This window comes from Oryzias melastigma, linkage group LG13, assembly GCF_002922805.2.
Source record: "Oryzias melastigma strain HK-1 linkage group LG13, ASM292280v2, whole genome shotgun sequence".
Classification (NCBI taxonomy): Eukaryota; Metazoa; Chordata; class Actinopteri; order Beloniformes; family Adrianichthyidae; genus Oryzias; species Oryzias melastigma.
The window spans coordinates 14,816,987-14,843,937 of NC_050524.1; the positions used below are offsets into that span (position 1 = coordinate 14,816,987).

Consider the following 26,951-nt stretch of genomic DNA (forward strand, 5'->3'; position numbering starts at 1 on the left):
AAGAGGACACTTTCAATGAAAAGTCTATGTAAACGCATGTATATCCCTGATTTGGTCTTCTGCCTTCAGAACTCTTGCGTTCACGTGTCGCTATGAAAGTTTTGAAGTCCGTACAAAACAGGCATTCACTGATTGCATGTTGAAAGTTCAATCAGGTGCAGGCCTCTGGAAGAGCTCAATGTTTGTCTGTCAGTCAATCTGGAGCACTCGTATGAGCTTACAGAGAAAAAAAACTGTTGCTGCAACTAATGTAAAGTGAAACTTTATTAAAGCTATTTAAAGTTTAAATAGTTTCTGCTGGGGCAAATATTTGCAGTGGAAAGGGTTTTAGGGACTTGGAGTGGATGTCCCACCAAGTTCACCCTAAGGTCACACTAAAAAAATGCTCCGAGGGTAACAAGAACCTCACACGAGTCTGCAGGCCTCAACGGGTAGGCTAAATGTCAACATCCATGAGACCAGGAGGAATGCAGAACTGCTTCAGAACAAAACTACAAGACTTTAATGATGTGCTTCTGACATGCAGGAGCAAAGTGAAACTTTGACAACATCCATCGTCGAGCAGGTGATGGGTGTATGATAATATGGGCCACACAACCCAAGCACCTTGAAGCCAATGAGGTGGACATCAATTGTTCAGGATACCAGATAAAATTTTAAGGCACATTCAAGACCATCTGTCCAGCAGCTAAAGCTTGGTCAAAAGTAGGTCATGCAGGAAAACGATCCAAAGCAGCACAGCCACATATCTGCACCAGAGGGGCAGAAATGGAGGATTCCTGTTCCCTATAAAAGTCAAATGTATGATCTGAATCTGTGGAATAAAAACAGAAGACTGAAGGTATTTCAGAATAATGTAGGAGGCTGATAAAGTGGTAATGCTCCTTCTACGGTATGGAACTTACTGGGTATATACATGATATCTACATGGTACTGACATTCTTGAGAATTACTTAAAATTTAGTTTGAAAATTTCTTCTTTTGTTTGTCCGTCTGTTTGTCCATTTATCCGTATTTAATGCTGCGTTTTTTTTACAAATATTTTCAAATGTTATTTCCCTTTAACTTCTAGTTCAAAAAAGGTTTAACAGCATTATTTGGTTTTCTGTGTGTTTACGTCTCTACAGCACATCTAAACTACTAAAGATTTGACCCTCTGAAGTTATAAGGTACACAATGATAGCAGAAACTTGACAAAATTTCAAATCTGTTGAGTTTAGTTTGATTAAATATTAAAAGCATATCCTATTTTATTTAAATTTACCACAGTGATCTGAACAGATAAGACAGATGGAGGTTTGAATTTGAAGATGGTTCGTTTTTGTCAACCATAGTGGGGCAAAAAGTATTTAGTCAGCCACCACTTTCCCTCAAAAGTATACCTATGAGGTATACAACATGAGATCCAGAAAATCACATTGTCTGATTTTTAAAGAATTTACTTGCAAATTATGGTGGAAAATAAGTATTTGGTCATCTACAAACAAGCATGTAAATTCTTCTGTAAGAGGATCTTCTGTCCTCCACTCGTTACCTGTATTAATGGCACCTGTTTGAACTCGTTATCTATATAAAAGACACCTGTCCACAACCTCAAACAGTCACACTCCAAACTCCACTAAGACCAAAACCAAAGAGCTGTCTAAGGACACCAGAAATAAAATCAAAGATGATTGGGAGAATATCCTATGGTCAGATGAAACCAAAATAGGAACTTTTTGGTAAGAACTCTACTGTTTGGAGGAGAAAGAATACCGAGTTGAATCCAAAGAACACCATACCTACTGTAAAGCATAGGGGTGGAAACATCATGCTGTGGGGCTGTTTTTCATCACAAGGACGAGGATGACTGATCCGTGTAAAGGAAAGAATGAATGGGTAGATGTATGGTCAGATTTAGAGTGAAAATTGAAGATGAAACGTGGCTGGGTCTTTCAGCATGACAACCATCCCAAACACACTGCCATAAGAAGCATTTCAAGGTCCTGGAGTGCCATAGCCCGTCTCCAAATCTCAACTACAAAGAAAACCTTTGGAGGGAGTTGAAAGTCTGTGTTGCCTAGCGACAGCCCCAAAACATCACTGCTCTAGAGGAGATCTGCATGGAGGAATGGACCAGAATACCAGTAAAAGTTGGTGAAAACCTTGTGAACACTTACAGAAAACGTTTGACTGATGTCATTGACAATAAAGGGTATATAACAAAGTTTTGAGATAAATTTTGGTATTAACCAAATACTTCTTTCCATCATAATTTACACATAAATTATTTAAAAATCAGATTCAATGTGATTTTCTGGATTTTTTTTTCTCATCTTGTCTCTTATAGTTGAAGTGTACTTATAATGGAAATAACAGGCCTCTCTCATCTTTTTAAGTGGGAGAACTTCCACTATTGGTGGCTGTCTAGATACTTTTTTGCCCCCACTGTACATCCGTGAGTTTTTTTTCTTTGTCGGATAAATAAAGGCAGTTTACTGTGACACGCTTCAACCACTAGCCTGCAGTATTTTTTAAGAAGGTTTTGCGTCTGTCATGTCACGTAACCATCAGTTTGTCCATCCGTTTGTCTGACAAAAGGAAAAAAAAAAACCCTAACGTATGGCGAGTAGAAGTTACCGACAATAAAAGTGTTAGTCTCCTCTTTTCGAATGTGGGGCACAAAACGCCTAAAGGGAAACAAAAACCAAAGTAAATGTCAGCTACGCCTCTCTTTCCCTTTGACACACACATGCACCTAAATCTCAAACCGTCTCAGGGCTATAATTTTCCAGTGTTCCCACACAAAGATTACACACACACACACACTTGGCGAGTGTTCTTATTTGTATTCCTGCTATCTGGAGCCTGTGTTTTCTAGCAGTCACTGATATATCAGTTGCATAAATATTCATACACTGTCAGGGTGGCAGGCTTCATCAGCCCCCTGTTTACTGGCGAATGAAACTGAAAGAAAAAATAAATAAACACATGCATATTCAAACGTGCACCCATCTTTTGATGTATGGCAACACTCATCTCCCATATGGACGTGCGGTGTATAAACACCAAACTTCTCAGAGTCTTTCTTGACATTTTGTTTAAGGTGTAGGCCATCAATAATGAAATACATTTGTACTTTAGAGTCACTTTATTAAACACTACATGAATAATACAGAACTGCTAAAGTTTATGCACCTTCACACAGTACAGTTTTCAGGGTTATAGCCTTTTTCAAGTCAAAGCTAGTTCGCACTTAAAAAAAAAAAAATCTCTGCACCAGGTGCATGAGATATTTTCCCATCCCTAAGGTGTCTGTCTAATCTCTGTGCTGTGTGTCAAAAAAAGCGACACAGCAGAAAAAAAAAGTCGAAGACAGATAAGAAAATCCTGCAGCATGGGTTGCCGATTTAGCAAGGAGAATAAAATATTTACACTAAAAACATGGCTGCTTGGCCAACACAAATATGACTGTCATAGTGACTCATTGGTACGTGTGGATGCACAATTTTAGGTTGTTGCTTGTGGTGATATAAGGAAATGAATAAATATTAGTAGTAGATTGGTAAAGGAAATATAAGAAACAGCATTCTTGGAATATATCCATCCTGGCAAGAGAGAAGTCTATTAGAGTGAGTCCTTCCAAATACATGATAATGCAAGTATTCACTCATCTGCTTTTGTACACCTTTGAATTGAAAAAAGTTCAGCGCACTGTCTTGTAGGGTCCAGATGACTCCACTCCCAATGTCAACATACCTTGGATAGAATAAGCGGCTAAAATAAAAAATAAAAAAAAAAGAAGAATAACCCCAAACCTTACACTTGATAGAACACAGTCAGACAAGTTCTGCCAAAACTGCCAGATGGGAAACCGTTTTTGTTGCTCTAGAGTCCAGAGGTGGTTAGCTTTACACCAATGTACCAGATGATTTGGGTGCTTGGATGCTGCTGCTCACCCATGGAAACACATTCCATGAAGTTCTTTTAACAATGTTTTTGAGCCAATCAGAAGGACACAAAGTTTAGAAGAAAGTGGTGATCAACTCTCCAAAATGTAGCTGATCTCTGCACATCCTGAGCCTCAACATCCACTGACTATCAGTCTTGTGTGATACCACTTTATGGGTTAATCCCAATGAAAATATGCTTGTAAACTTGAACACAAAATGTATTGATCTCCCACAAAAAAACATAAAAACATGACCAAGTCAAATTAAAACACAGTTTTTAATAATCTTATTACTAACAAAACCACAAACAAAATGAATTTCTTTACTTATTTTGTTAGGAAAGATATGAATCCCTCCTACTGTTTTTTATTTATTTTTTAGAAGGTCATTAAGGTGCAAATGGTGGAGAGACAATTGAAAACCGTAGTAATTGTGCATTTTTCATGTTGACGTGTTTCATTCATACAGCTTTACGGCTCATTGCGGGTCTGCTTTGTCGTTCTCTCTGATATACTCGCTTGTGTTGCAGCGTTCAGCTCGTCAAAACTAATAAAACACAACACACACTTAACAACACAACTGCATCCCATCACTCACTCTCAGAAAAACCTTGTTCTTTACAGTGTCACTCTCTTCAGCCTTGATTGAAGGCGTAATTAATATTAATGAGGCTGTCAAAGAGGCTAAACTTAAAAATACATTTCTGCCTTCCTTCATGCTATGCGTCTTCCACTTTCATCGATGTGGGAATGTGAGGATGACAAACAAGTGAAAATAAATAGATTGTATTCAGCAAGTAGAAGTAAAGTGAAATGTAAGGAGAAGAAAGAATTACAGACGAAAAGGCGAACATGACAAAAAAAAGAGTTTGAGGGAAAGCAAAGGAAAAATCAACCCTTTACCAGCAGTGCAGAGACTCAGTTTACTCAGTCGGTGTCTCCCCTGTTGGCCAAAGGGAAACAGATGAAGAAAGGAAGAAAACAGAAAACTCACAAGTCCTCTTTTATCCTATAAAGTAGTTGCAACTTGAAAGGATCTCGGTGTAAATGCTTTATTGTGAAATGTCATTATTCATCTTTAGAAGCAATGACAGAAACAGTTTGATGACAGGAAGACTATTTTGTAAGGCTGAGAGTTTTAATAAAGATTCCTATTTTTCTAGAGGTGACTTTCTTTCTTTCTTTATAGAATTAATGCTAATTAAACATGATATTTACCATCATAATGAACAATGAACAGGGAATTATACATTCTAGAATCATTGACACTGTAAAGTTTGAGTGAAATTGGTTAATGAATACTATCTTAGTAAAGCCAAGGTAATGTGATGTGTGCAAAAAAGTATAATATAAATGAGGTTAGAAGAGGCTAACCATAGTATGAAACAAACTCTTTAGGGAGATTCAATTTTAAAAAAAGACCTAAAGTCCATAGAGAACAAGACACACCTTGTTAATGGTAGCAGAAATTAGCTATATATCAATATCACCTACATCTGGTACAGTCTTGGGATATATCAATATCAATGTCACCTACATCTGGTACAGTCTTGGGATATATTGCGATATGTTTCGGATCATGATCCATATCGTATCGCCAGATTCTTGCCAACGCACACTCCTAATGTTTTTTTGTGCTGATAAAATTGCAATTACAAGTTTTTAAAATGTGTTTCCTACCTATAAATTGTAATTGTAAGTGCATTGCAGGTTCATCTGCTGCGGTAGCCTCTTCTGAAAGCCTCTTTATAAAAAGCTGCAGTGGAGTTTGAATGCCAACTGCTTTGACGTCCCGAGTCCACGGCCTCCTTCCTGTGACCATTCATTCATGATTGCTCTCATCTCCATACAGCTGCTTCCTTGGCATAATGACTCTTTCAGTGTAACAGAGTTTCAGGGATGAGGTATGAACCAACAGATGGGATTTTGTTCACAGTAACTGCTCCACGTTCCACCAGCACAACATTAAGAAACTATTTGGAGCTCCGAAAAACAAGACACTGGATTTTTTTTTGTTGCATAAAATGTACATGTGATGCAAGTTTCCTTCACCTCGACTTAACTCAAGCACATTCTCAGAATGTATTGTACTAATCACTTTCACATGACTACAGCTCCTCACGCTCTTAATCCATGTCTTCTTCTTCTCTCTTCCTTTCAGGATTTATCCACGTTTTCAGGTTGTAACTCTGTAGACAGTAGCTGGATTTATCCCATTAGTCACACTTTCATAGTTTTCTGACTGGTGACGAGAACAGAAAGAACCGACAAACACAGCAAATCCGACTGAGGCCTTTCATGGTCCTGCAGGTTTGTGGTTATCCTATTACTACAAAGATGTCAGTTGATGATTAAATAAGTATTTCCGGCTAAAACTAGACATTTATTAATCCATTCAGCAGCTTTCTCTATATTTTGGTCAGTTCAAAGTCAATGCACCGTATGGCTTTCGTGCCACAGGCCCTGAACGCAAATGCACAACCATGACAAGTGTGCTTGGCATTCAGAAAAATCAATACTCACCTACTCTATCTGCTCCTCTCATAAAGCCTGCTGACAGAACTCAAAGCCTTTGTGTTCATCCATCTATGCATCACGCTGAGGGAGGACTGGCCGCTAAAGCAGAACATCGACTACATTCATTGGACTCTCGCAGTAAGAACTGATAAGTGCAGACGAGTTTAGACGTGCAGGATTGAGCTGTGCAGGAATTATTGAGGTTTGGAAAAGAAATGCTTCTCCTCGTACTGATTTCTTATTTGTTTGCATGCCTCGACAGGGCACAAAACATCATCAGAGACACCAAAACACCCCGGGCACTTCCTGTTTGATTTGTTTCCTTTAGGCAGATGCTGCAGGACAAGCAAAGTATGAACATTTTAAACATGACGAGGAGACATTAAGATTAAATTTGGACTTCTTCCAACAGTGGATACTTGTTTAAAATTAAAATTTATTTCATAAATTGTAAGTAAAACTATTCTGTTGCATCAACTTGATGCAAAGTATAAACTGTGATACTTTCACAGAATAATAATCGTCTCTAAACATCGGGAAATGGCAAAATACCAAAGAGTCCAATGCAGTTAGGCTGTGTTCCCGAATTTAGCATCAAGCTATAACCATAAAAATCTCTCAGTTTAGCCTTTTAACATGATGACCACCAAACATCTTTCGTTTCATACGTTCAGCAAATGTGTCACAAATTCCAAAAGGGGTCTTCAAATGCCAAAGTCAAGAATCAACAAAAAGTTAATTCATTTGTGTTTCATCTTGTTTTTTTTTTCTTTAACTTTTAGTTGCTCTTGACATTTAGGGGGGATTGTGGGCGGGCAGACCCAGCAGGCCACGGCACGCTAAAATCAGCAGTTTCCAAAGCAGGTGCATAAGCATCGCGGAGCAGAACAGCTTCACCGCAGCTTACTCAACATTTCCAGCCTTGAATACCACTGTCCCCCAAAGGGACCGGCTGCTAAGTATAGAAGCCCCCAGGAGCCTCCTCTCTCCTCTGTGTGTGTTTGCAGGCGAGTCTAAACCATCCAAATCCTGATGGATGGTTATGTATTCTGTGGTATAAACAGCACGGCGACATGGAAGCTTAATATGCACTGAATGATCTTAAGTGAACTCTTGATAATTCAGCACTTGAGAGCCGACAAATCCATCGCTGCGCAATAAAATCCATTTGTCAGCCACAAAGTCAAACAAATAGAAGATTATATCTATGAAGAAGTAAGAATCCCTTACTATCAAGTCAAAAGCTGTTGATATTTTCTGACAGAACTTGAAGGGTTGATTGACATGAATGGGAAAAAACATTTTGTTTACTGTGGACAATATTTCAAGAAAATAAAGCAAGGATATTTTAATTGATGAAGATCGTGAACTTTCCCCCAACGGTTCTTCTGTTAGAACCCTCACTTTATTATACTAATAATAGTAATATTAAACTACAAATCCTATGTAAAAATTGTACTCCTCAGTGACTCAATTTGCTTTACAGTTCCACTCCAATCATCTTTCGATCTTTTGTAAAATTGTTCCTGGTGGTCTTTTAATTATGATTTTGACGTTTTTAGCCAAAATCCAAAAACCTGTGTCATTTTCTATGACACAGTTTATCTGAAAATTTCCCCCTGAGTTGTGTGAAAGACCAGTACTCAATTCAGTTTTCAATTTTATTTATATAGCCCAATATCACAAACAATTGTCTCATAGGGCTTCATTCTGGTAATAGTACAAAAGCAGAAAGTCGGTCATAAAATATAAACAATAGCTGATCACTAAACTAAACTGAACAGACTAAACTAAACTGGTTATTCCTGCCCTTAGATCCTCATTCTCAGTGAGGAAAAACTTAAAAAAAATCTGATACCAGAAAAAAAAAGAAGAAACCTCAGGGATCTCCACATGTAGGAGGGATCCTCTCCCAGGATGATGTACCAGGACTGTTACAGAAGAATTAGCTTATCTAAGTCTACAACTACTTTAGGGAGTGGAAAAGAGGAACAACACATGAATTGCACTGCACCAAACAGAGGCACAGATAGATAAATAAAATAAATAATAAAAAATAGAGCAGAAGTGAAGTAAATAACAATAGAGGACAGAACCCCCTAACTTACTGCCGCGGTGCAACAAAAAATGGTAAATTTACTACCTTCATCGAGGACCCAAAGCGAGTCACAGTCACATTCACACACTGATGGTGGCTTCCCTGCCAAATGCTGGTGCCAACCCTCCACCAAAGGCAATGTGGGGTTCAGTGTCCAAGGACACTTCAACAAATAGGTGGCAAGACGGGAATCGAACTCGCAATCTACCGATCAGAGGAGGACCGCCCTAGAACTGCACTGCGGCTGCCCCCATGATGAAAATGGGTCTAGTCGTCTATTTGAAAGAACAGGCCAAATTCCAACAGCATTTTTTCTCTGCTCCTGATTAACGACATTAATATGCAATGTTAGGATTCATTTGTGTAGAATATTTCCTCTAGTATCAGAAAAAATCCCCAAGACCATGTTAAAACAGGATTTTATTTGGAGTGGGTTTTTAAATTCAGAGGAATCATATAAAAAGATGAGGAAGTAAAAAGATTCTGTGAAATTACATGCTGAGAAGTCACAAAAAGAAAGACTCAAGGTTTTTTTTTGAAATATAAAAAAAACCCTGGCCTCAACAATGTAACTGATATATTTTGTTTTATTTCGCTAAACTCATTCAAGTATTTCTTTTTTGCCATATTTTCTCAACCTTGCAACATTTTCCATTAAACCTTAGGACACGACTACTTGAAGAGTAATTTTTGAATTTTCCCCAGGACATTTGAAATTTTATTCATGGACCGAACTTTTATCACTGGCCAGATGCTTGAGCACAAAGGTCAACGAAATTCATCGATAATTACATCTGCAAAATCCCTACAGGAGTAAATGTGCTTAGTACTCAATCTGAAGTTTGTCAACTTAAATAACCCAAAAGGGGACGATAAATGAAAAAAACATCATCTCTGCACAGTGCAGCACTCTGGAGCACACGGCACCCCCCCACAAACCCAACTAAACGACACTGTGCGCGTGCGTTTGCACAAACACGATACAAATAGAAGTCATTGACTCTCCTCTGGAGTAAAGGCAGCAGACTCTTTAATATTTCAGAGCAGTGATAAATAAGTCAGACTGCAAAGAGATAAGGTGACTGTGTGGGTGAGGGTGAGTGGGGTGGAGGAGAATGAGCAGGAAAAAGAGAGACGGAAAAGGAAAAGGGGAAACAAATATAGCAAAGTGGGGGAAGATGCACGCTGCTCATGGAGCAAAAGGTCAGAGAAGACATGAAGCACAAAGCAATAGGAAGGCGTGGACGTTCTGACACATCTGACGAAGAAAAAAAAGTACATTTCTGTTTTAGGACTTCCCGTCAGTAAGCTAAAGTTAAAAAAAGGAAATATAAAAACAGTTAATGAAATGCTGCACAGCTAACTTGACTATCCAGAATCATCCAAAGAAAAAAAGTTCAATCTTTATACATTCCTGATCAAAATGTAGAGAAAATGCATTTATTACAGACGCACCATATCAAGGTTTTAAATATAGAGCTTCAAAATGCAAGATAAAGAAGGAACAAGACAACAAAGACTGAAAATAACAATTTAAACGAAAAGGACTATTTATCAACTGATCGATAGTTTAAAACCACAGCCAGAATTTGCACCAAAATTTGCCCTTTTAGTGGTATTTTCAAGTTAAGTAATTCTCTTGTCACAGGTTTTTCATGGCAAAAAAGGCTCAATTTCTTTGAAAATGACAATATAATAATCACTTTCACCTAACCCTTGTGCTATCCTTGGCATGTTTGCACTAAAAGTGGGGTCATCTGGACCCCACAAGACACCGCACTGAACTTTTTTTAATTAGGATTTTTTTTTATCTTCACTGGTGTCCGAGACAGACATAAAATCCTGTCCACCTTTGTCATGGGAGGGATCACACATCAGTGTAAGGTTGGGGTCATCTGGACCCCATAAGAGAACACAAGGGTTAACCTCACTGCTGTGGTACTGGATGCAGTAAAACAGTAGTTTTGAATTTGCACTAAGAAAGAACGAGGCAGACCCCCAAAAATGTCACCGGCACTGAGCCGGAGGATTCAAAGGGCTGTCCGCCAAGACACGTGACGGTCCTTGACCCAAATTAAGACCATCACTGGCACTAACTGTTGCCCAGTAACAATCAGACGACATCTGCAAGAGAAGGGCTTCAGAAACAAAAAGCGTCCTCAACGCCATAAGATCCTCCGATGGAATTTGCAAGCAAACACCAAACATTGAAGTTCTCTTTTTGATGAGAAAAATTGTAATTGATACTCCTGAAAGATTTCCAATGTTGCTGGCATTAGAGTGGAGGAGGAGTCATCATGGTCTGGGGTGCCTTTTCCGTCAGTGGAACAATGGAGCTTCAGGTTGTGCGAGAGCGTCAAGCCACGGCTGACTGAGAGCCCTCGTCTGTGTGGGGATGACCTGGTTTTTCTACAGGACAATGCTGCCGTTCACAACAAACGACTTTTTCAGGAGAATAACTTCACTCTTTTAGGGCCTCCTGCATGTTCGCCTGATTTAAATCCAATTAAAAACATTTGGGGGTGAATGGGATAAAGGAAGTTTAAAATAATGGACATAGGTTTCAGACAGTAGATGCCCTTCATCTTCACCCCTCAGCAAAACCTTACCCAAAGTCCTTTCAGCATGCCAAAACAAGCTTTTGAGGTGATCAGCCAGATTAGTGAAGCTACTCATCACTAAGGGGTTTGTTTGGACCCTTTATATTCTGTTTTGAGGACAGAACAGGATTTATTTGTGCAATGGTCCTAAACTTTCAATCATCTGATGAACAGCCCTTTTCAAAGAAATTGTTGTTTAAATTAAATTGTCTGTTCAAAATGTTTGATTTCTTGTTACTATCTCTTCTATTGAAGCTCTACTAATAATCCCTGTTAAAATCTAGCCATTCCTGCAATTTCATGACTGGTCTTAAGATTTTGGGGTTGGCCCATGATCGAAGGGTCAGTGGCTCGATCCCCGGTCCTCCCAGTCAACTACTGTTGTGTCCTTGGGCAAGACACTTCACCCTCCTTGCCTCCAGTGAGGCTCCACTGGTGTATGAATGTCCCGGTGATGGTAGGAGGCGTGTACTGGTAGCCACAGATCCGTCAGTCTGTCCCAAAGCAGCGGTGGCTCCATCACTAACTTACCATCAACAAGTATGAATAGGGAGTGAACGATTAATGAATACACATTGTAACACAGTGTATAAGCTTTCACCGATCTGCACATTTGGTTTGACAGAGAGTTTTAAGGTGGATGTTCTTTGTGACACAACCCTGTATTTCATTCGGGCTGGGGACCGGCACAGGGAGACCCAGACTTAGGTCCCCTTGTGTGGCCATATAGTTAGATAGTAGCATGAAGGGTCTTCTAAGGACCTACACTGCATTCCACTGAGAAAAAAAATAAAAAATAAATAAATAAATATGGAATTATAAAGAAAGTTGAGTAGGAAAGACATAAGAAAATGAAGGGATTGTGATAGGAAGAGAAAAATAAAACAGAGAAAAAACATGTATGAAACTGCAGAGAAAATCCAAAGACAAACAAGTGAGAAAGAGAAGATAGAAAACAGGTGATTGAAGGTGGAAGAATGTCAGCTTTCCTGGAAGAAGAACAGCCCCGTGGTGTTGGAGCTTTCCGTCTGCCAGGCCTGTGATCAAAAGCCGATAAAGATCCACTGGCGTTTCATACTGTTACACTCTCTTTAGCCTGGATTTATGAACTTTCTGACAAAAGCCTTCAAAGAAACTGGGAAGTTCCTGACTAACAGGTCTGGAACATTTAAGCTGTCAACAAACTGTTGCTTCTCACCAGTTATCAATTTTTAAGAAGTTATTGCTTAGATTTTGCAAACTATAAATAGCAGCTTTAACTTCTTTACTTTGTGCCAGAAGCATTTTGCTTTCTCCGCTGCTTTGCCGGATTTTTTTCTCCCATCGCTCTCCGTCCGTCCTTTCTCCTTCAGTGACTGAGGGCACTTTTCATCCACGCAATGATGCCCCCCCCCTCAATAAAGCGTCTGACCTCCTTTGAGGAGCATTAGCACAGCTGCAAAACCCGGCTGCTAAGTGAGATAAATCAAATTAAAAGAGGGCACAAAACACAAGTGGACATCAAATATCTCTAAAAATAAGTTCAACAAGCATAAAATAAACACCTATTTTGATTAAACCCTTGCAGATGGCCAAGAGTAAGCAGGTGGTGGAAATTACAAAATAAAAGCCTAAATCCCTCTACTAAGACTAAAGAAAATGGAACCTACAAGTCTTTTCTCCTGCAGAACATTGCTCCTCTCACAAAAAGGGCTGGCTTGTTGCATGAACCGTGAGCAGCTTTTATTATCTCACACTCCTGTGTGAAAATCCAAACACTTCCCTTAATTATCTGCTTCCAAACTTGCCTGTCACACAAAGCCACTGGCAGTCCATGAACGACCATGAGTGGACATGAGATCTTTCTACCTCTGGATGTGCTCACACAGTACAGCTGACCAAACTTTGCACTACAAGAGAGGCAGCATCACCTTTATTGTAAGGTTTTATCCAAACTTAGACAGAATATTATCAATAGTTATTGTGTAAAAATGATTTTATTTTGATGAGGGTTTATGGCTTAGATTTTTTTAATAATGATTATGCCTCTTTATCAAAAAACTAAAATCTTGTGTTGGCTCTTAAGGTCATCGTTTTTGCAGAGCAGTAGGAGTTCAGTAGAATTTTGCCTCTGAGTTTTTGGGACTGCTCCCTTTACCCTCCCTATTGCTGAGAGCTCTCTGTTTGCACTCCCTCCCACTAGCTTACAGCCCCTCACAACCTCCAACTGTTGCAACAAAAAATGCCAAGCAATATTGGAACAAACCAGCCGTGCAGTTTTTAGCCTCGTGCCAGCTCGGATGAGGAAAACAAAGACGTACGTGGATCTATTTGTCTACAAGTGGATGCATCAAAATGGAGCTGAGCAGGAAGCTTATTACAAGGGGAAATGGTAGCAGACAAGTGGCTGAAAATCCTTGACTACAAACAAAAATTGCCAAACATCATTAGTAAAAAGCGGAAATTCCACAAGATTTCAGATTTGTTGTCACTTTTATTAAAAATGTTTAATGTGAATAAACAGTTGAGTGATCATATTAACAAAAGTCTTCAAATTTTTAAAACTGTTAAGACTTTTACATTGGAGCTTTAGCTCCAGACCAGTATCTACATTGGACCGCATTTAACTTCAACCTTTTACGCGATCAACGTGAATTAGCTTATTCTGTCTCGGAAAAAAGTAGTTTTAGCTGTTTATGTCAGTAATGTGTTGCATATCAATGAAAAGCCACGTTTAAGTGTTGCTTACCAATGCAAAACCACTTCTCTTTACAGATCAGCTATTTCACACCTCGGGTGTTAAAGGTTCAAAGCTTAAAATACAAAAAAACGTAACTGTTAGGGTCATTAAAAATATCAGTGTTACTTTTCAGCTTCTGGTTTCGGACAGTGGTCAGAAACTCTTGTTGCTGGTCCGGCCCCGGCTGGCCCGCAAGTGGTAAGAAAATGAAATGGGACACCGTTGCACTTGAACCGGGCTGGCAGCCTCTTCATTTCCACTTGCACGCAACTGTCATTACAGCCCAAAACGTCTGCAATCTCGATTTTTACCCTGACTCTATGTATTTTCTATGTAACAAATACGATCTTTTTTATGGGATATTTTTTCGTCTTCACTTTACAGCAAAGCGAATAAAGAAAAACTTAGAAATGCTATTTTAAGGTGACTTTTCCAAATATATGTCCTCCGTCATCAGAAAAATGCTACAAGAACATGTCTAAAACCACATTTTTTTATCAAAGTGGGTCTTTAAAACAACTTTACAGTGCATTTTAACACACTTCTAAACAGTAATAGTTGTATTTAAAGTGGTTCCCTTCTGAGGCAAGTTTACCTCAGGAGGCCTCGACATAAAAGATTGCAGCCTGCAGAAAACCACATTCCCAGAGTCACTCTGAAGGACGGCTAACACCCAAAACTGCACATCTGGCTTCAAAATTCAAAAGAATCAGCTTCAGCAGTTGATGCACTCATTTCTTCTGTCTGATTGACTCTACGTCTTCATTTTCTCCCAATCGCCTAAAAACTTTAATCTGCAATTTCCAGAAGAGCCAGGTGGTGGACTCTTACTCATTAGTCCAACATAATCTTTTTTCGGGAACAAAACAGAAGGAGCTGAAGATGGGGGTGACTTTTAAAAGGCCAAATCTCAAGCTGCCGTCAACAGCTGATGGCAGAAGTCCACGACTCAAGAATGAAGTCTGCACACACTCAAGCACACACAAGTGATCTGTTCACCCTCTAATTTTAAAGCACAAATTAATGGCATTCTGCAGAATTGGATCCTTATTCTAATCCCATGAGCTCTTGTGGCAGGATAACTCGATGCAGGACTTCTTCACAGCAGTGCTTTTCTTACTAAAGCACTACTAAAGAATAGGAACCATGTGCTAAAACGTAAACCTTCATACGAACTGCATTCTTTCTGTTTAGATGGATCCAAGGCTGTGGAGCACATGTGTGCAGCAGACCGGCTTCAGTCGGCTCCAAACGCACACATGTGAAATGTGTGCAGAAATATTAAAAACGTGAAAACAGAAAAGCCCCAGTGAGGCTGAAACAAAGCCTCCGGAGTTACATTAAGGGAAGCCTTGGAAATCCTTTCGGCGGGCTCCTTAAACCCTTCTGATATCAAATATAAATGAATTCATTTTAGCTCTTTCTAAACCACAGGATCATGCGGTTAGAGCAAAGAGAGGCTGTAAAGTGAACTTTACTTTTCATAAATAAAAAAACACTAAAGTTGTCAGCTAAACAACTGCCTCATTTCAGCCAACATTCCTCTCTTGGTCCTCTGTGCCAAGACAACCTGACTCATCTATTTTCTCAATCACAGTTGAGGGGCTCCCATCCATGCAGCCAAAATCAAATGATAGACAGGCATTCTTTCATTTAAGCATTTTATGTAACCGCCGTCTACGTGCAGAACGCCCCACTTACACCGAACAAAGTGTCGATTAGGCCGAGCAGCCTCCTCAACTCCAGTCATGTGATTAGAGTTAGAGACCGTTAATCAGCTATAGACTGGAAAGCAACACACAAATTGTGGATTCTGAACGTTTCACACGTAAAATAAAAAATATAATCAAAAGAGCAATTATACTGCAGAGTGAGTGCAGGAACTTGCAGGTAGTGACGGAGAGATTGTATGAAGCCAGGCTGAAAATTAATAATTTTGTTGTTTATTCAAACACTGCCAAATTCCTGAAGAAGAAAAAAAAAGAGAATGACAAAGAGGGGTCTAAATTATTCAGTTAGTTGACATTCCAGCTCTGCAAAAAAAAAGCTCTAATTTGGTGCTATGTGCACACAACAAACACAATCCTGTCACAGATGCACACAACGAACATGTGTGGATAGCTTTATTTATTGTCAAAAGTTTCAAAGTAAAAGCATTAAGGCACACCCCAGAAAACGGCTAAAAATTACAGACTTTTATGTTTCCTAGATGGAATTCTATCATTATTTAGACATTATTTTTCAGCCTCCCCTCTTTCATTTGCATCTAAAATCATACATTTTGTTGTATAATTTTAGTGAAACTTCAATCTCATAACAAAGACAGGTGGCCTATAATCAGTCTGTGAGGAGGAGAAGAATTCTGCAGCCTTTTATTTACAGGAGCAGATAAGCTGAACCCAAAGGAAACAAATATGCCATAAATAAAGAAATCCACATTCAAGATACCCATCCATTCTCACTCTCACAGACTGGGATCTTAGTGTTTGTAAAGACAGCTAAAATGAAACCCAAACAGATCCGACTGAGTTCAACTTTCTTCTCGTGGATAATATTTTAAATCTGCCTTGATTTTCAATAAAAATAGGAACCTTACATCACACACAGAAACATATTTATGTCGTCTAATAAAAAACAGGATTACACAGAAAAAGACTAAAGTTATTCCTATTAGAAAAATAGCTTTTAAAGTTTTTAAAACATGACTTTTGATCGAACATCCTTTCCATTCACATTGGAGATTCAACATAATCACCTGTACACAACCTTAACACAATCAGACCACCTACAAATGAACACAAAGACGGCAGAGTTTGCAAAATTTCTCTTTTATGACGTTTTTGATGATATCTTTTAACCTGTTTTCCTCAAGCCTTTCCACGATTGTTTCTCCTTAAAAATACTAAAGTGCTTGCCTCATCTACTTTTGACTAAAAGCCAGTCATTTGAGGAGAAACGGGTCCTCCTGCGAGCCTGCAACACACCATATAAATATTCAAAGACTCTCAGGAACACATTGGTGTCCTTGGAACTCCATTTCCAAATCTTGCAGCATTAGTACCACGCAGTCTGTTGCTGGGTCTTCCTATCTTAGAGAACGCTCACAAAGAATTCAAATCCTCTATTTTTGATGTTGTTCTGTAATAAACTAAAGTGTATCAGGTATTTCAATATATCCAACCAGGTGAAGATGATGCGCCACTGGATTTTAGTCTCATAAGTGCACGTTTTCTTTTAGGTTTCCTGGCTAAAATAACATGAAGCAGTTCATTATGAGTCGGCAAAACTTTATAATAACCATCTGTTATAACTGGTCAATGAATAATATATAAACTGGTAGTTGGTGAGTTATAAATCACTTGTTAAACTAAAAGTTAATCGCTTGTTAAGGAATTATAACTGTGTCTTATAGATGGTGAATTGGTAGCTAACAAGCTGTTAGTTAGCAAGTTATAAGTGACTTTTGTAACCACATTCCAATGATTTATAACTGTATCTTACTAATTTAGTAACAGATCATGAACAAGCTGATAGTTAATTACTTACTAATGACTTGTTAAGTTAATAGTTTGTGTTATTTTAAGGTTTAAAATGTTCCTCATTTACTAACAGTTAATAAATGAGGAATAGTTGCAACTTTAAAAATCACATCTCAGTAACATATATAAACTATTACTTAATACTTAAGTCATTATTAACAGCTTGTTCAAGATCTATTAGTAATTAATAAACATTTATAGATACTTAAACTGTTAACTGCTATTTAGCAAACTACTTGTAACTTAATTACTAACAGTTTGTTGATCATTTATTAACTTGCTATCAATTTTCTTTATTTGTTCTAAAGCTTCTAAAGATAATAAAATTGTATTTCTAATGAGCTATTGCCGATGTGTATAAAATATGGCTTAAAAAGGGACAAAGACTTTTTAATTGTAGCAAAAACTTCATTACAATATCACTGGGAACTATTTTACAATAGAAAAAAATATAATTGGAGTGGGACCTTAAAGTCTGAATTATTAATATCTACTGAAAAGATGAAATCATTCTTTCAGAGGATGATAAATAAGCTCAATATTTTGTTTCTTGAAAACTTGAACTGCAGTGTGTAATGTCTGGAACATTGTCAAAAGGTATTCTAACGAACATTTACAAGTATTACATTTCTATTGCATCATGTGTGAGTCCTGTTACTGTTTACTAAAAATCAGGAAACTGTTTTCTGAGAATAATCAACAATTAATCGGCACTTGACTTTGTTAACTTGAAAAAAAATCTGCACTTGATCTGATCAGAAGGATTATGAAAACTATGCAAAAATATAAAATGTAATAACTCAGTAGGATGGAGTTACATAAGTTTTTGTCTTCCCACTCCTTTTCAAGCAATAACTCAAGCCCTACTCTAGTTAATAATCACTATATTTAATTAATCAAATGTGTCTTTGTTTTTTTAATCAATGCATTTCATTATTTCTGTAATGAGTTTGATAAATGTGTGTTTTTTTCTTGGAATGTCTACAAAATAATGTTTGAAATAAATCAATTGCTATCAATAATATTACCAAAAAGTCAACAGAACAAAAGCTAAAATGGTTGTAACGCCATAGGAGAAAATCAGCCCCTGTACTTGAAACTGGATGAAAGCGTCTTCTATAAAACTCCTCGGAAAATTGAAAAAAAAAAAAAAAATGTCAGCACCTGAAGCTCCTGCATGAGAGAGACGAGGAAAGGGGAAGAGCAGACAGTTCTCTACATTGCTGTGACACGGATCAAGAGTTGTGATTTAGATGCAGGTTGTGCCAAAAATGTCAGTTAACTCCATTTACAGTTTCACTAAAGCAAAATGAACAGGATCAAGTATTTTTGATGCTAATGCTCATCCTAAACTCAGCCTGAAAATGCATTTCTGCATGCATGTTTCCTGGAGGTATTTTTTTGTCTTTATAGCACTAGAGTTGCTAGATCACTGACAAAAACACACTATAAATGCTTATCGCAATTTTTTTCCCCTCTCAATCTGGGCAAAAGTATTCAATTAATCCTAATTTATTGATGAAATGAAGTTTTTCTGATCTGATTTACTGGCACAGATTCTTTCTGTTCCCACATCAGGGTGTGAGGCGACACATATACGTTTCTTCATGTCGATGAAGCCTTGGACTGTCTTTGTGGCTCAAATGAGCCGATTGTGTGGGTGGAAAGAAAAACAAAAGCGTTTGACACACAACTAACAAGCCAGCTGAGGCAGCCAGTATTCCTGGTGTTGCCTCGGGGGCCCTGCAGCATCCTTCGGCTTTAGCAAACAGCTTCTAGATGAAAGAGGGGGAAAAAATTAAAAAATAAATCACCAAACATGACGCTTCCAAAGACTGCTGTATGGCAAGCACTTCAAAAGAAGGCGTAGGAATGAAAACAGCCTGAATTGCTGCCTATGGACACGCGAGGATGAAACAGACTCATTAATACGTCTTAACTTGCTCTCCCATTCATTTTCTGCTCTTCCTGTCAGATGCACAAACATACCACTCAACTCTATTTTTTTGTTTAACACTTAAGTCTCACATGAATAAAAGCTTTGGCACAGCTATCAGGTTGGCTAAGTAAGTTAGCTAATTTCTAAAAATAAGCTCCACAGAGAAAGCAAGCACAGAAGGGAAGGAAAAAAACCCCAATCTGATGACCGCTTTTGGTCAAAGGCAGCAGCACTCGCACATACTGCCTAAACTTTAATTTCCCTAAAATAACAGCTGCTCAGTGTGTATGGTTTCCTGTTTTTTTATTTTACTAATCAAGCTTAAACTGCAGCAGATGAAATCTCACGGTCGGGCCATCAGAAAAGGGAAACTTCAGTTTGACTTCCAGCTGCAAAAACAACACAACAGTTTTTTTTTTCATATTGTGAAAAAATAAAAAACGGAATCCTTAAAACTTAAAGATTATAAATGTTTTGATAACAGATGAACAACACAAAAAAGACTATTTATAAATGTAGGGGAAGGGTGTGGACAGTAAGTGGTACACCACGGATTCAGCTGCTTCTTTTAAAGCAATTCCACTGACAAAAAAAGTGTTTTTGATGATTTTATCATGTTCTTATGGCATTTCTCTTTTGACGGAGGACATATAATAATAAAAAAAATGCTCAGAATTGCATTTCTGAGCATTTCTTTGCTCAAATTGTTATAAATCAGGAGAAGATGAAAAAATGCTGTTTGAAAAACCTTGTATAAAATACACTAGGTGAGGCACAAGCTCCTTACACAGAGGAGGAGATGGGGAAGTTGTTAATCCATCCCAACGGCCCCGCCCACAACAACTCAGAGGTGAATTTCTCACTAACTCCTGCCGCTCTGCAGAAACTATGTCCTAGAAAATGACAGTTTTCTTGATTGTGGCTAAAAACGGCATCGTCATAATTAAAAGACCGCTGGCTTTAAAGCTAGCTCAATGAAAATCGTCTTTTGCTTTTAACATGTTCTTAAAGCATTTTAGAGGGCCTATATAAAATATAATTTACAATTAAAACTGGTTTTCTGATTATTTCTTAAAGCAAATCAGGAGCAGATGAAAACCAGATGCTTGAAAAATACTCAAAGTAATGACGCAGCTACTGAAATGGGCGTGTCAAAGTCTATCTTTTCCACTCCAATTCTTAAGGATCCACTTACAAACAAATAGAATTATTGGCGTCTTAATTTTCCTCGTCTGAGCTGGTGTCTGTCTCAAAACTGCACGGCTGGAAAGCTTTGATATTGCTTGTCGTTCTTTTTGCTATGCTTGGGGTTGTGAAGGGCTATAAGCTAGCGGGAAAGAGTGTAAGCAAAGCTAACTTCCACGCCAATAGTTCCGCCCACAAACTAGAGTCGAATTTCTAAGGAGCTCCTGCAGCTCCGCAGAAAATGTGTCTTGAGAAACAACACAGGATTTACCAGAAACTGCATAATCATAATTTAGAAAACTATTTGGATTTTACAATAAAATAACATTTTTTTTCTTCAAACCGTTCCCAGTTGTCCTTTATTTATGATTATGCCGTTTTTAGCCAAAATCAGAAATCCCTTTGTTGTTTCTCAAGACCCATTTTCTGCAGAGCTGCAGGAGCTCATTAGAAATTCGACTCTGGTTTGTGGGCGGGGCTATTGCAGGACAATTCCTTTGTTTACACTCTCTCCCACTAACTTATAGCCCCTCACAAGCCCAACCTAACATTAGTATAGCAAAAATAAATAAATAATTAAAAAAAACAAGTAATATTAAAGTTATCCAGCCAAAAGTTTTCTATTTGTCTGCAAGTGGATGCTTCCAAATTTTTGCAGAGAAAGGAGTTGCTGCTTCACTAACCCGTACATTTTCAAGTAGTGAGTTTTCATCTGATCCAACATGATTTGAATAAAGACATAATCAGAAATGCAGTTTTAATCTTAATTTTCTTTATAAATGTCCTCCATTATGAGAAAAATGCTACAAGAACATGTTAAAAACACCCAAAACATGATTGTCATTGGTGTGGGACTTTAAAGCATTTTAAATCCTTGTTTCTCACAACACTGAGCATTAATTCAGTTCATCAATGTTCGCAGTAATATTTCAATGAAAATCTCTTACTAAGGTGCATTACTTCCATTATTCAGCTACACCTGAAAAAACAGAGTTTTCTCAGGTGTGTTTAGGATTACTGCTCCATTAGCTCAGTCCAAACCCAGCTTTAAATGTCACTCACACAGTTTCTAGAGAGATGTTTCAGAGCATTTCTGCAGTTACACCTCATCTGGCCCTAACAGTGTTTTGGTCCACCGTCTCTTTGGCTTTGGCGATCCAAGATCGTTGCAGAAATTAGAGGTTGCAGCCTAAATGGGTTTCACCTTCCAGTGTTTGTTGTGACCTAAATCTTAAACTTGACTTGCAGAGGTGAGGATGTGGTTTAAATCTGTGACCTGTCTGTGTTTTCAAGCATCCTAACATCAGATATTGGGCTGCTTAGACATCCTCTACTGGAATGACTATAATGAGTCTTTCCAGTTTGCATCCTTTTCACTGTAGACTAATGGATTACCCATTACTTGGAAGTTGCATTATTTATACCTTAACACAGAATAATGGACAGCAATCATTTTACTGGCAGTCTTTCTCATTTATTATTATTTTTGCTTCCTACTGTGGTTAGCAGCTCAAACCTTCCTGACCAACAAACTGTTCAAGATGCTGCTGATGATCACTTAAATGAAAGAACTTGTTTGCATTTGAAGCTCTTACAGCACCAGTGAAATGCATAAAAGTTTCACCTTTGTTCTCTTTAAATCACACGTTAAGTGCCAAATTTTCCATTAATAAACCAAAAAAAATAGAAGCTTAAAAAAGGTATTGGTATTAAATCTAATCGAATCATAAATCAAATCAAATAACCTTGAGAATCTAAATCAAATCGATTCAGCTGTTTGGCAGACAGTCCTCCTTGAAATGCTAAAGAGTGCACTTTGTTTTCATTGTGTGTGGCTCGGGTGGATCTGCAGATAGCAGGGTTTAACAGCTGTAATCTTGTTTATAGACAATGCCTTTTTCTCTAAACTTGCCAAGGATGAGACATAAAAGGGTTCTTATTTTCTCGACTGTAGACTGATCAAAATCTGTTTTCTTAACCTTCACTTTAACCTTTATTTATTTGGGTAGAGATGCACTGCAAATGACCTTCATGCACTGCTATGTTAATATTTTTAAAATAAAAATCAGTGAATTATTCATGAAACACATTTACCTTAAACCTGATGTAAAATGTAGTCTCAAAACATTTCATGAGTAGATGAGCCTATTCTGATATGTTTACCCTGCACTGCTTCAGATTTAATAAAATAAAACATTAATGAAGTCTCACATTCAATAATTTGCTAGTATAAAACAATAAAAAGAGAACAATTAAAATATTTTATCAGTGAAGTTAAAACATGTAAAATAATAACTATATAATTGTTAGAAATTTTTCATTTTATATGGGTGTAACAACCAATTTTAACAACCATTTGATTTATATCATAATTTGTGGTTGACGATACAATACATAGTCGATATCGATTCATTGTGAACGATCCAATTCACCGACCGAAAATCGATACAGAACATCTATAGCCAAATATTCAACCAGTGTGACTCAGTAATATATTTTGGGGCTGGAGATGTTTTCCAGATTCCTTGTATTTCTTGCAGGATAATCAAGTGAAAATTAAATATGAAAAAAAATAAGAATGAATAGCAAATCCGTTCACATTTTAGTTCCATAAAGTTCAGTCCACTGTTGTTTTTCCACATCAAAATAATACAAACAGAACAATATAGCATACTGTATGGTCACATTTCTTTGCAAAATTTCACACATTGGACTGTAATGATGGACGGATCATTCTTTGCTAGGGATGGGCCAGTATTGTTTTTTTTCTAGGCGATATCGATAACCGATATTTCCTTTGCAACCGTGGCCGATAAGCGATTTTTGCCGATACTGATATTTAAGTGTCTATAAGAACTGCAAGTTTAGATTTGCTTTTTGTTTCTTTATGAGGATGCACAAGTTTTCCTTTACTATACCAATCACATTGTACTTGACCTTTTTAACATATAGCAAGGGATCTCATAGGAACAGGCATCACTTTAAAACTTTGAAAATATATCTGAAAGCATTCAAACCATTTACTGACTATTAGACGTAACTGTAAATCACAAGCTTTCCATTGCCAGGGATCTATTAGGAACAACGTGTATCTCTATCAAATTTAAAATATACATAAAAACATTCACAACAATTACTGACAATGACTGTAAACATAAAGTCCCCAGTGCCAAGGATCTATTAGGAACAAGTATCCATGATGTCAAAAATAAAGTGGATCTGAAAACAGTCAGAACAATATCTTGGATTTTTTTAGTTGTGGTCCGATACCAATACCTTATGGAAATATCGGCTGATACCGATACTGGCACCGATATATCGTACATCACCTGTGTTGTCCGCTGTAATGGCACTTGGTTGTCTTTAAGTTGTTATCCAAATTTGCATTCTCCAAGATTAATTATAATCGATTTCTTTCATTTTTAAACAATTTTATAACAGTATAGGTCATTTGAACAACTAGCCTCAGACAAACCAATCAGATTGGACACATAGATCGATTCATCGTTAGACCCCTAATTTGTTTGGAATACATTTTATTTAAGTGGAGGACCTCTATCTTTATGAAGTTATAACAGAATATCTTCCAGATTTGATCTAAAAAGTTAACTTTTTACCAAAAGATCCAATTCAATTTCGTATAATTCAGTGTAAAAAAATGTGAAGGGGTTTGTTGCTGCAAATGACCTTGAAGGATCTTGTCCATGTGTGGGTGAGTGACCCTTGAAAAGTTGCATTGTCATATGAAACAAAAATCATGTCTTTCATCAATCTGTTGCATTGTTTTTAGTCTTTTTCAAACATTAAGACTTTTTTTCAATGAAGCCAAGAGGACATCACTTCACAGACAACTCTCCTGCAGACTCACCTCTCCTCCATGGCCGTCAAAAATCCCAAAAATCGACGGGTGGCTCTTGTTGACGATGTCCGTGAGCACCTCGAACCTGTCTTCCATGTGGTCCCGCCGGCCTTGGATGGAGTACACCGCCACATTGTTGCTCTTGAACTCCCAGGTTTTGGAGAACTCAGCGTCCAGGACGTCCAGCCCACCGAAGCGCTCGTTCTGCATCATCTCCACCACCTTCCCCTTGACCATTTTGACCGCGTCCCTGCTGGACTTGACGATGGTCTTCACTTCATCCGTGTGGAAGAAGTAACTCCAGAGAGCCAAGCTGATGCACAGCAGGAACAGAGTCTCCGGTCTGAGCAAGAAATAACGCATGATCCGACCCAACAGCGACAGCAGGGTCATGGTATCCTCTATCATCTATTGGTTTCCGTGCAGGAACTCGCGGCAGGTTGATGGTCGTCTATCCAGGTTTCACTCCATCCTGTATTCCAACAATCAGATCAAACTGGCCGAATGAGAGTGGCACTTCACTTCACCGCATTTTTGGAGACGAGACAGTCTATTTACAGACCGGGGAAACCCAACGTGGAGCTCCGGCTGGTGTGTCGCCCCTCCGCAGCTGTAGCTCCAAGACTCCGCCGGACCCTCCTCTGCATTTAAAACTAAACCCGCGTGCGAGCGTTAACCGGAACAGAGCTGTGTGTGGGAAGAAGCTCTACAACCGGTTCAGCTACAGCTCCCACAATCCTGAAAATAGAGCCCAGGGAAACGTTCACGTTCCCGGTGGCCAGACTGACTGAGAATATGTGCGGCTGCTTTTCTTACTAAAGGTTAGTGGTGCCTTCAGGTGCACCTCGTTCAAACATATCGCTGACAAAAACACGCCAAATTAATGTTTTGTTTTTTTATTTCGTTATTAAATTCAACCAAAGACATCTCATTATTTGTTCACTATCCATAAAAAACACTTTACTGCCACACTTATTCTGGAGTTAAGAAATGGGTAAACATTGTAAAAAAAAAAGACGTTGCTGCAATAATAAATGGCATATGATTAATTAAAGTAAAGTTTATGGTAAATCGGACAGTAACAATATCAAAATATAAAAGAAAAAAATCAATCAGAAGAATAAAAACACATTATTTGCAAACGTAGCATTTGATGTGTATATTGATTACACCATACAAATTTCAACATATAAATCATGTGAAGAAGGCTAATAGCATTCACCCATTCTTCAATTTCAGTGAAATCAATTTAATAAATCTAATTATAATTTTGGTAAAATATTATATCCACAAGAGAAAGGTAAAGTAATCTTACTTTAAAATGTTAAAGAAAAAGATAAAAAATATGTATCGCCTCTAAAGAAAAATTCAAAATATACAATCAAAAATTATCAAAAATAATTAGACTATTCAAAATGTTTAACATGCATTATTTCTATTTAACAGACTCACTTTTTTTCTTTTAATCCTCCTTTTTTATTTCATTTTATTGTTTTGTGTTGGGTTAATTGTTTTGTCATAAAATATTGTTGTGCTTTTTATATACTTGGATTTTTTTTAAGAAATCATATTGAGATATTTGTATCCAAGTAGACTGTATTGTATTTTTTATGTTGTCAAAAAGGCATTCTGAAATATATTCAGGCACACGAAGACAGCCTTTTGGGTCCTGAAGGTCCATGTGACGCACGAGCAATCCCTCGGTCCTCGGCTGGCAAAACGTGGACAACGTTTCTTCACGGTTTGAGGTAAACTTCCAATAAGTGCTTCTTTTGTGTGGCTTGTCGACTTTATTTGGTTAAATGTAACTTTGGAAAAATGTTCAAATTTATTCTATTGGGTGTTTGTGAACATTTATGCTGAATAGTTTATTTCTAAAACAGTCGGTTTAGCATGCTTTGCTAACTTTTATTAGCAGAGCTGACTGCATAAAATACACAATTTCTGTCAAACCTTTCGCCAGAATGAGTATGCTGATTAAACACTGCTAATTATCTAACGTTTATGTTGAAGTCTAAGTTATCAGCACCTTACTTTTACTTGTAGAGGAACTTGTGATGTTTTTGTCCCCAGGATTCACCAGTCTACACAGAGATCAATGTTTTAAACTGAGCTGCAGGACAGATTACCAACCATGGAGTACATGCAAGCTCCTGCCACGAACAGCCAGGGGAACATGTAAGTCAAAACATCAATTCATTCTTTCACTTTGCTGGATTAAAATAGACGCATACCAAGTTCAAAAGCTTTCTAGAATCTTGAGAAAACAACTGTATTCCCGAGAGGAGATAGTAAAATCTGTCATGTATTGCTAGGCTGTCTGGTGAAAAGAATAATTATTTTGGGAGGTTAGTACTTTAAGAATTGGCCATTTTTTCTGTCACTTAAAAAAAAGAATTTAAAAAATCGCTTAAGGACAATATTGAGGTACCTCACATATTTGAAACCTATTAATCTAGTTAACATTTATATATTAATGCAGTTGAGGTGTAACTTTCTTTATGCTTTTGTTCATATTACATTTTATCATTTGGGTGTACACATTCGTATTGGAAACTGACCCT

At 37.7% G+C, this 26,951-nt stretch overlaps 2 protein-coding genes across 2 annotated transcripts in view; one reads left to right on the forward strand and one right to left on the reverse strand.

Annotated features, from left to right (window-relative positions):
* ppm1lb (protein phosphatase, Mg2+/Mn2+ dependent, 1Lb) overlaps nt 1-25,328 on the reverse strand; it is a 48,091-nt gene extending 22,763 nt beyond the window's left edge. Inside the window, exons 1-2 of the mRNA XM_024276872.2 lie at nt 24,950-25,328; nt 24,397-24,859 (exon numbers count right to left, since the gene is read on the reverse strand). Of these exons, the coding sequence (XP_024132640.1) occupies nt 24,397-24,795 (399 nt within the window). The 5' untranslated portion in view covers nt 24,796-24,859; nt 24,950-25,328. The remainder of the gene's footprint in view (nt 1-24,396; nt 24,860-24,949) is intronic.
* Nucleotides 25,329-26,011: 683 nt separating this feature from the next.
* Nucleotides 26,012-26,951, forward strand: part of nmd3 (NMD3 ribosome export adaptor) — a 12,796-nt gene continuing 11,856 nt past the window's right edge. The window contains exons 1-2 of the mRNA XM_024276870.2: nt 26,012-26,135; nt 26,461-26,565. Coding sequence (XP_024132638.1) covers nt 26,522-26,565 — 44 coding nt within the window. The 5' untranslated portion in view covers nt 26,012-26,135; nt 26,461-26,521. The remainder of the gene's footprint in view (nt 26,136-26,460; nt 26,566-26,951) is intronic.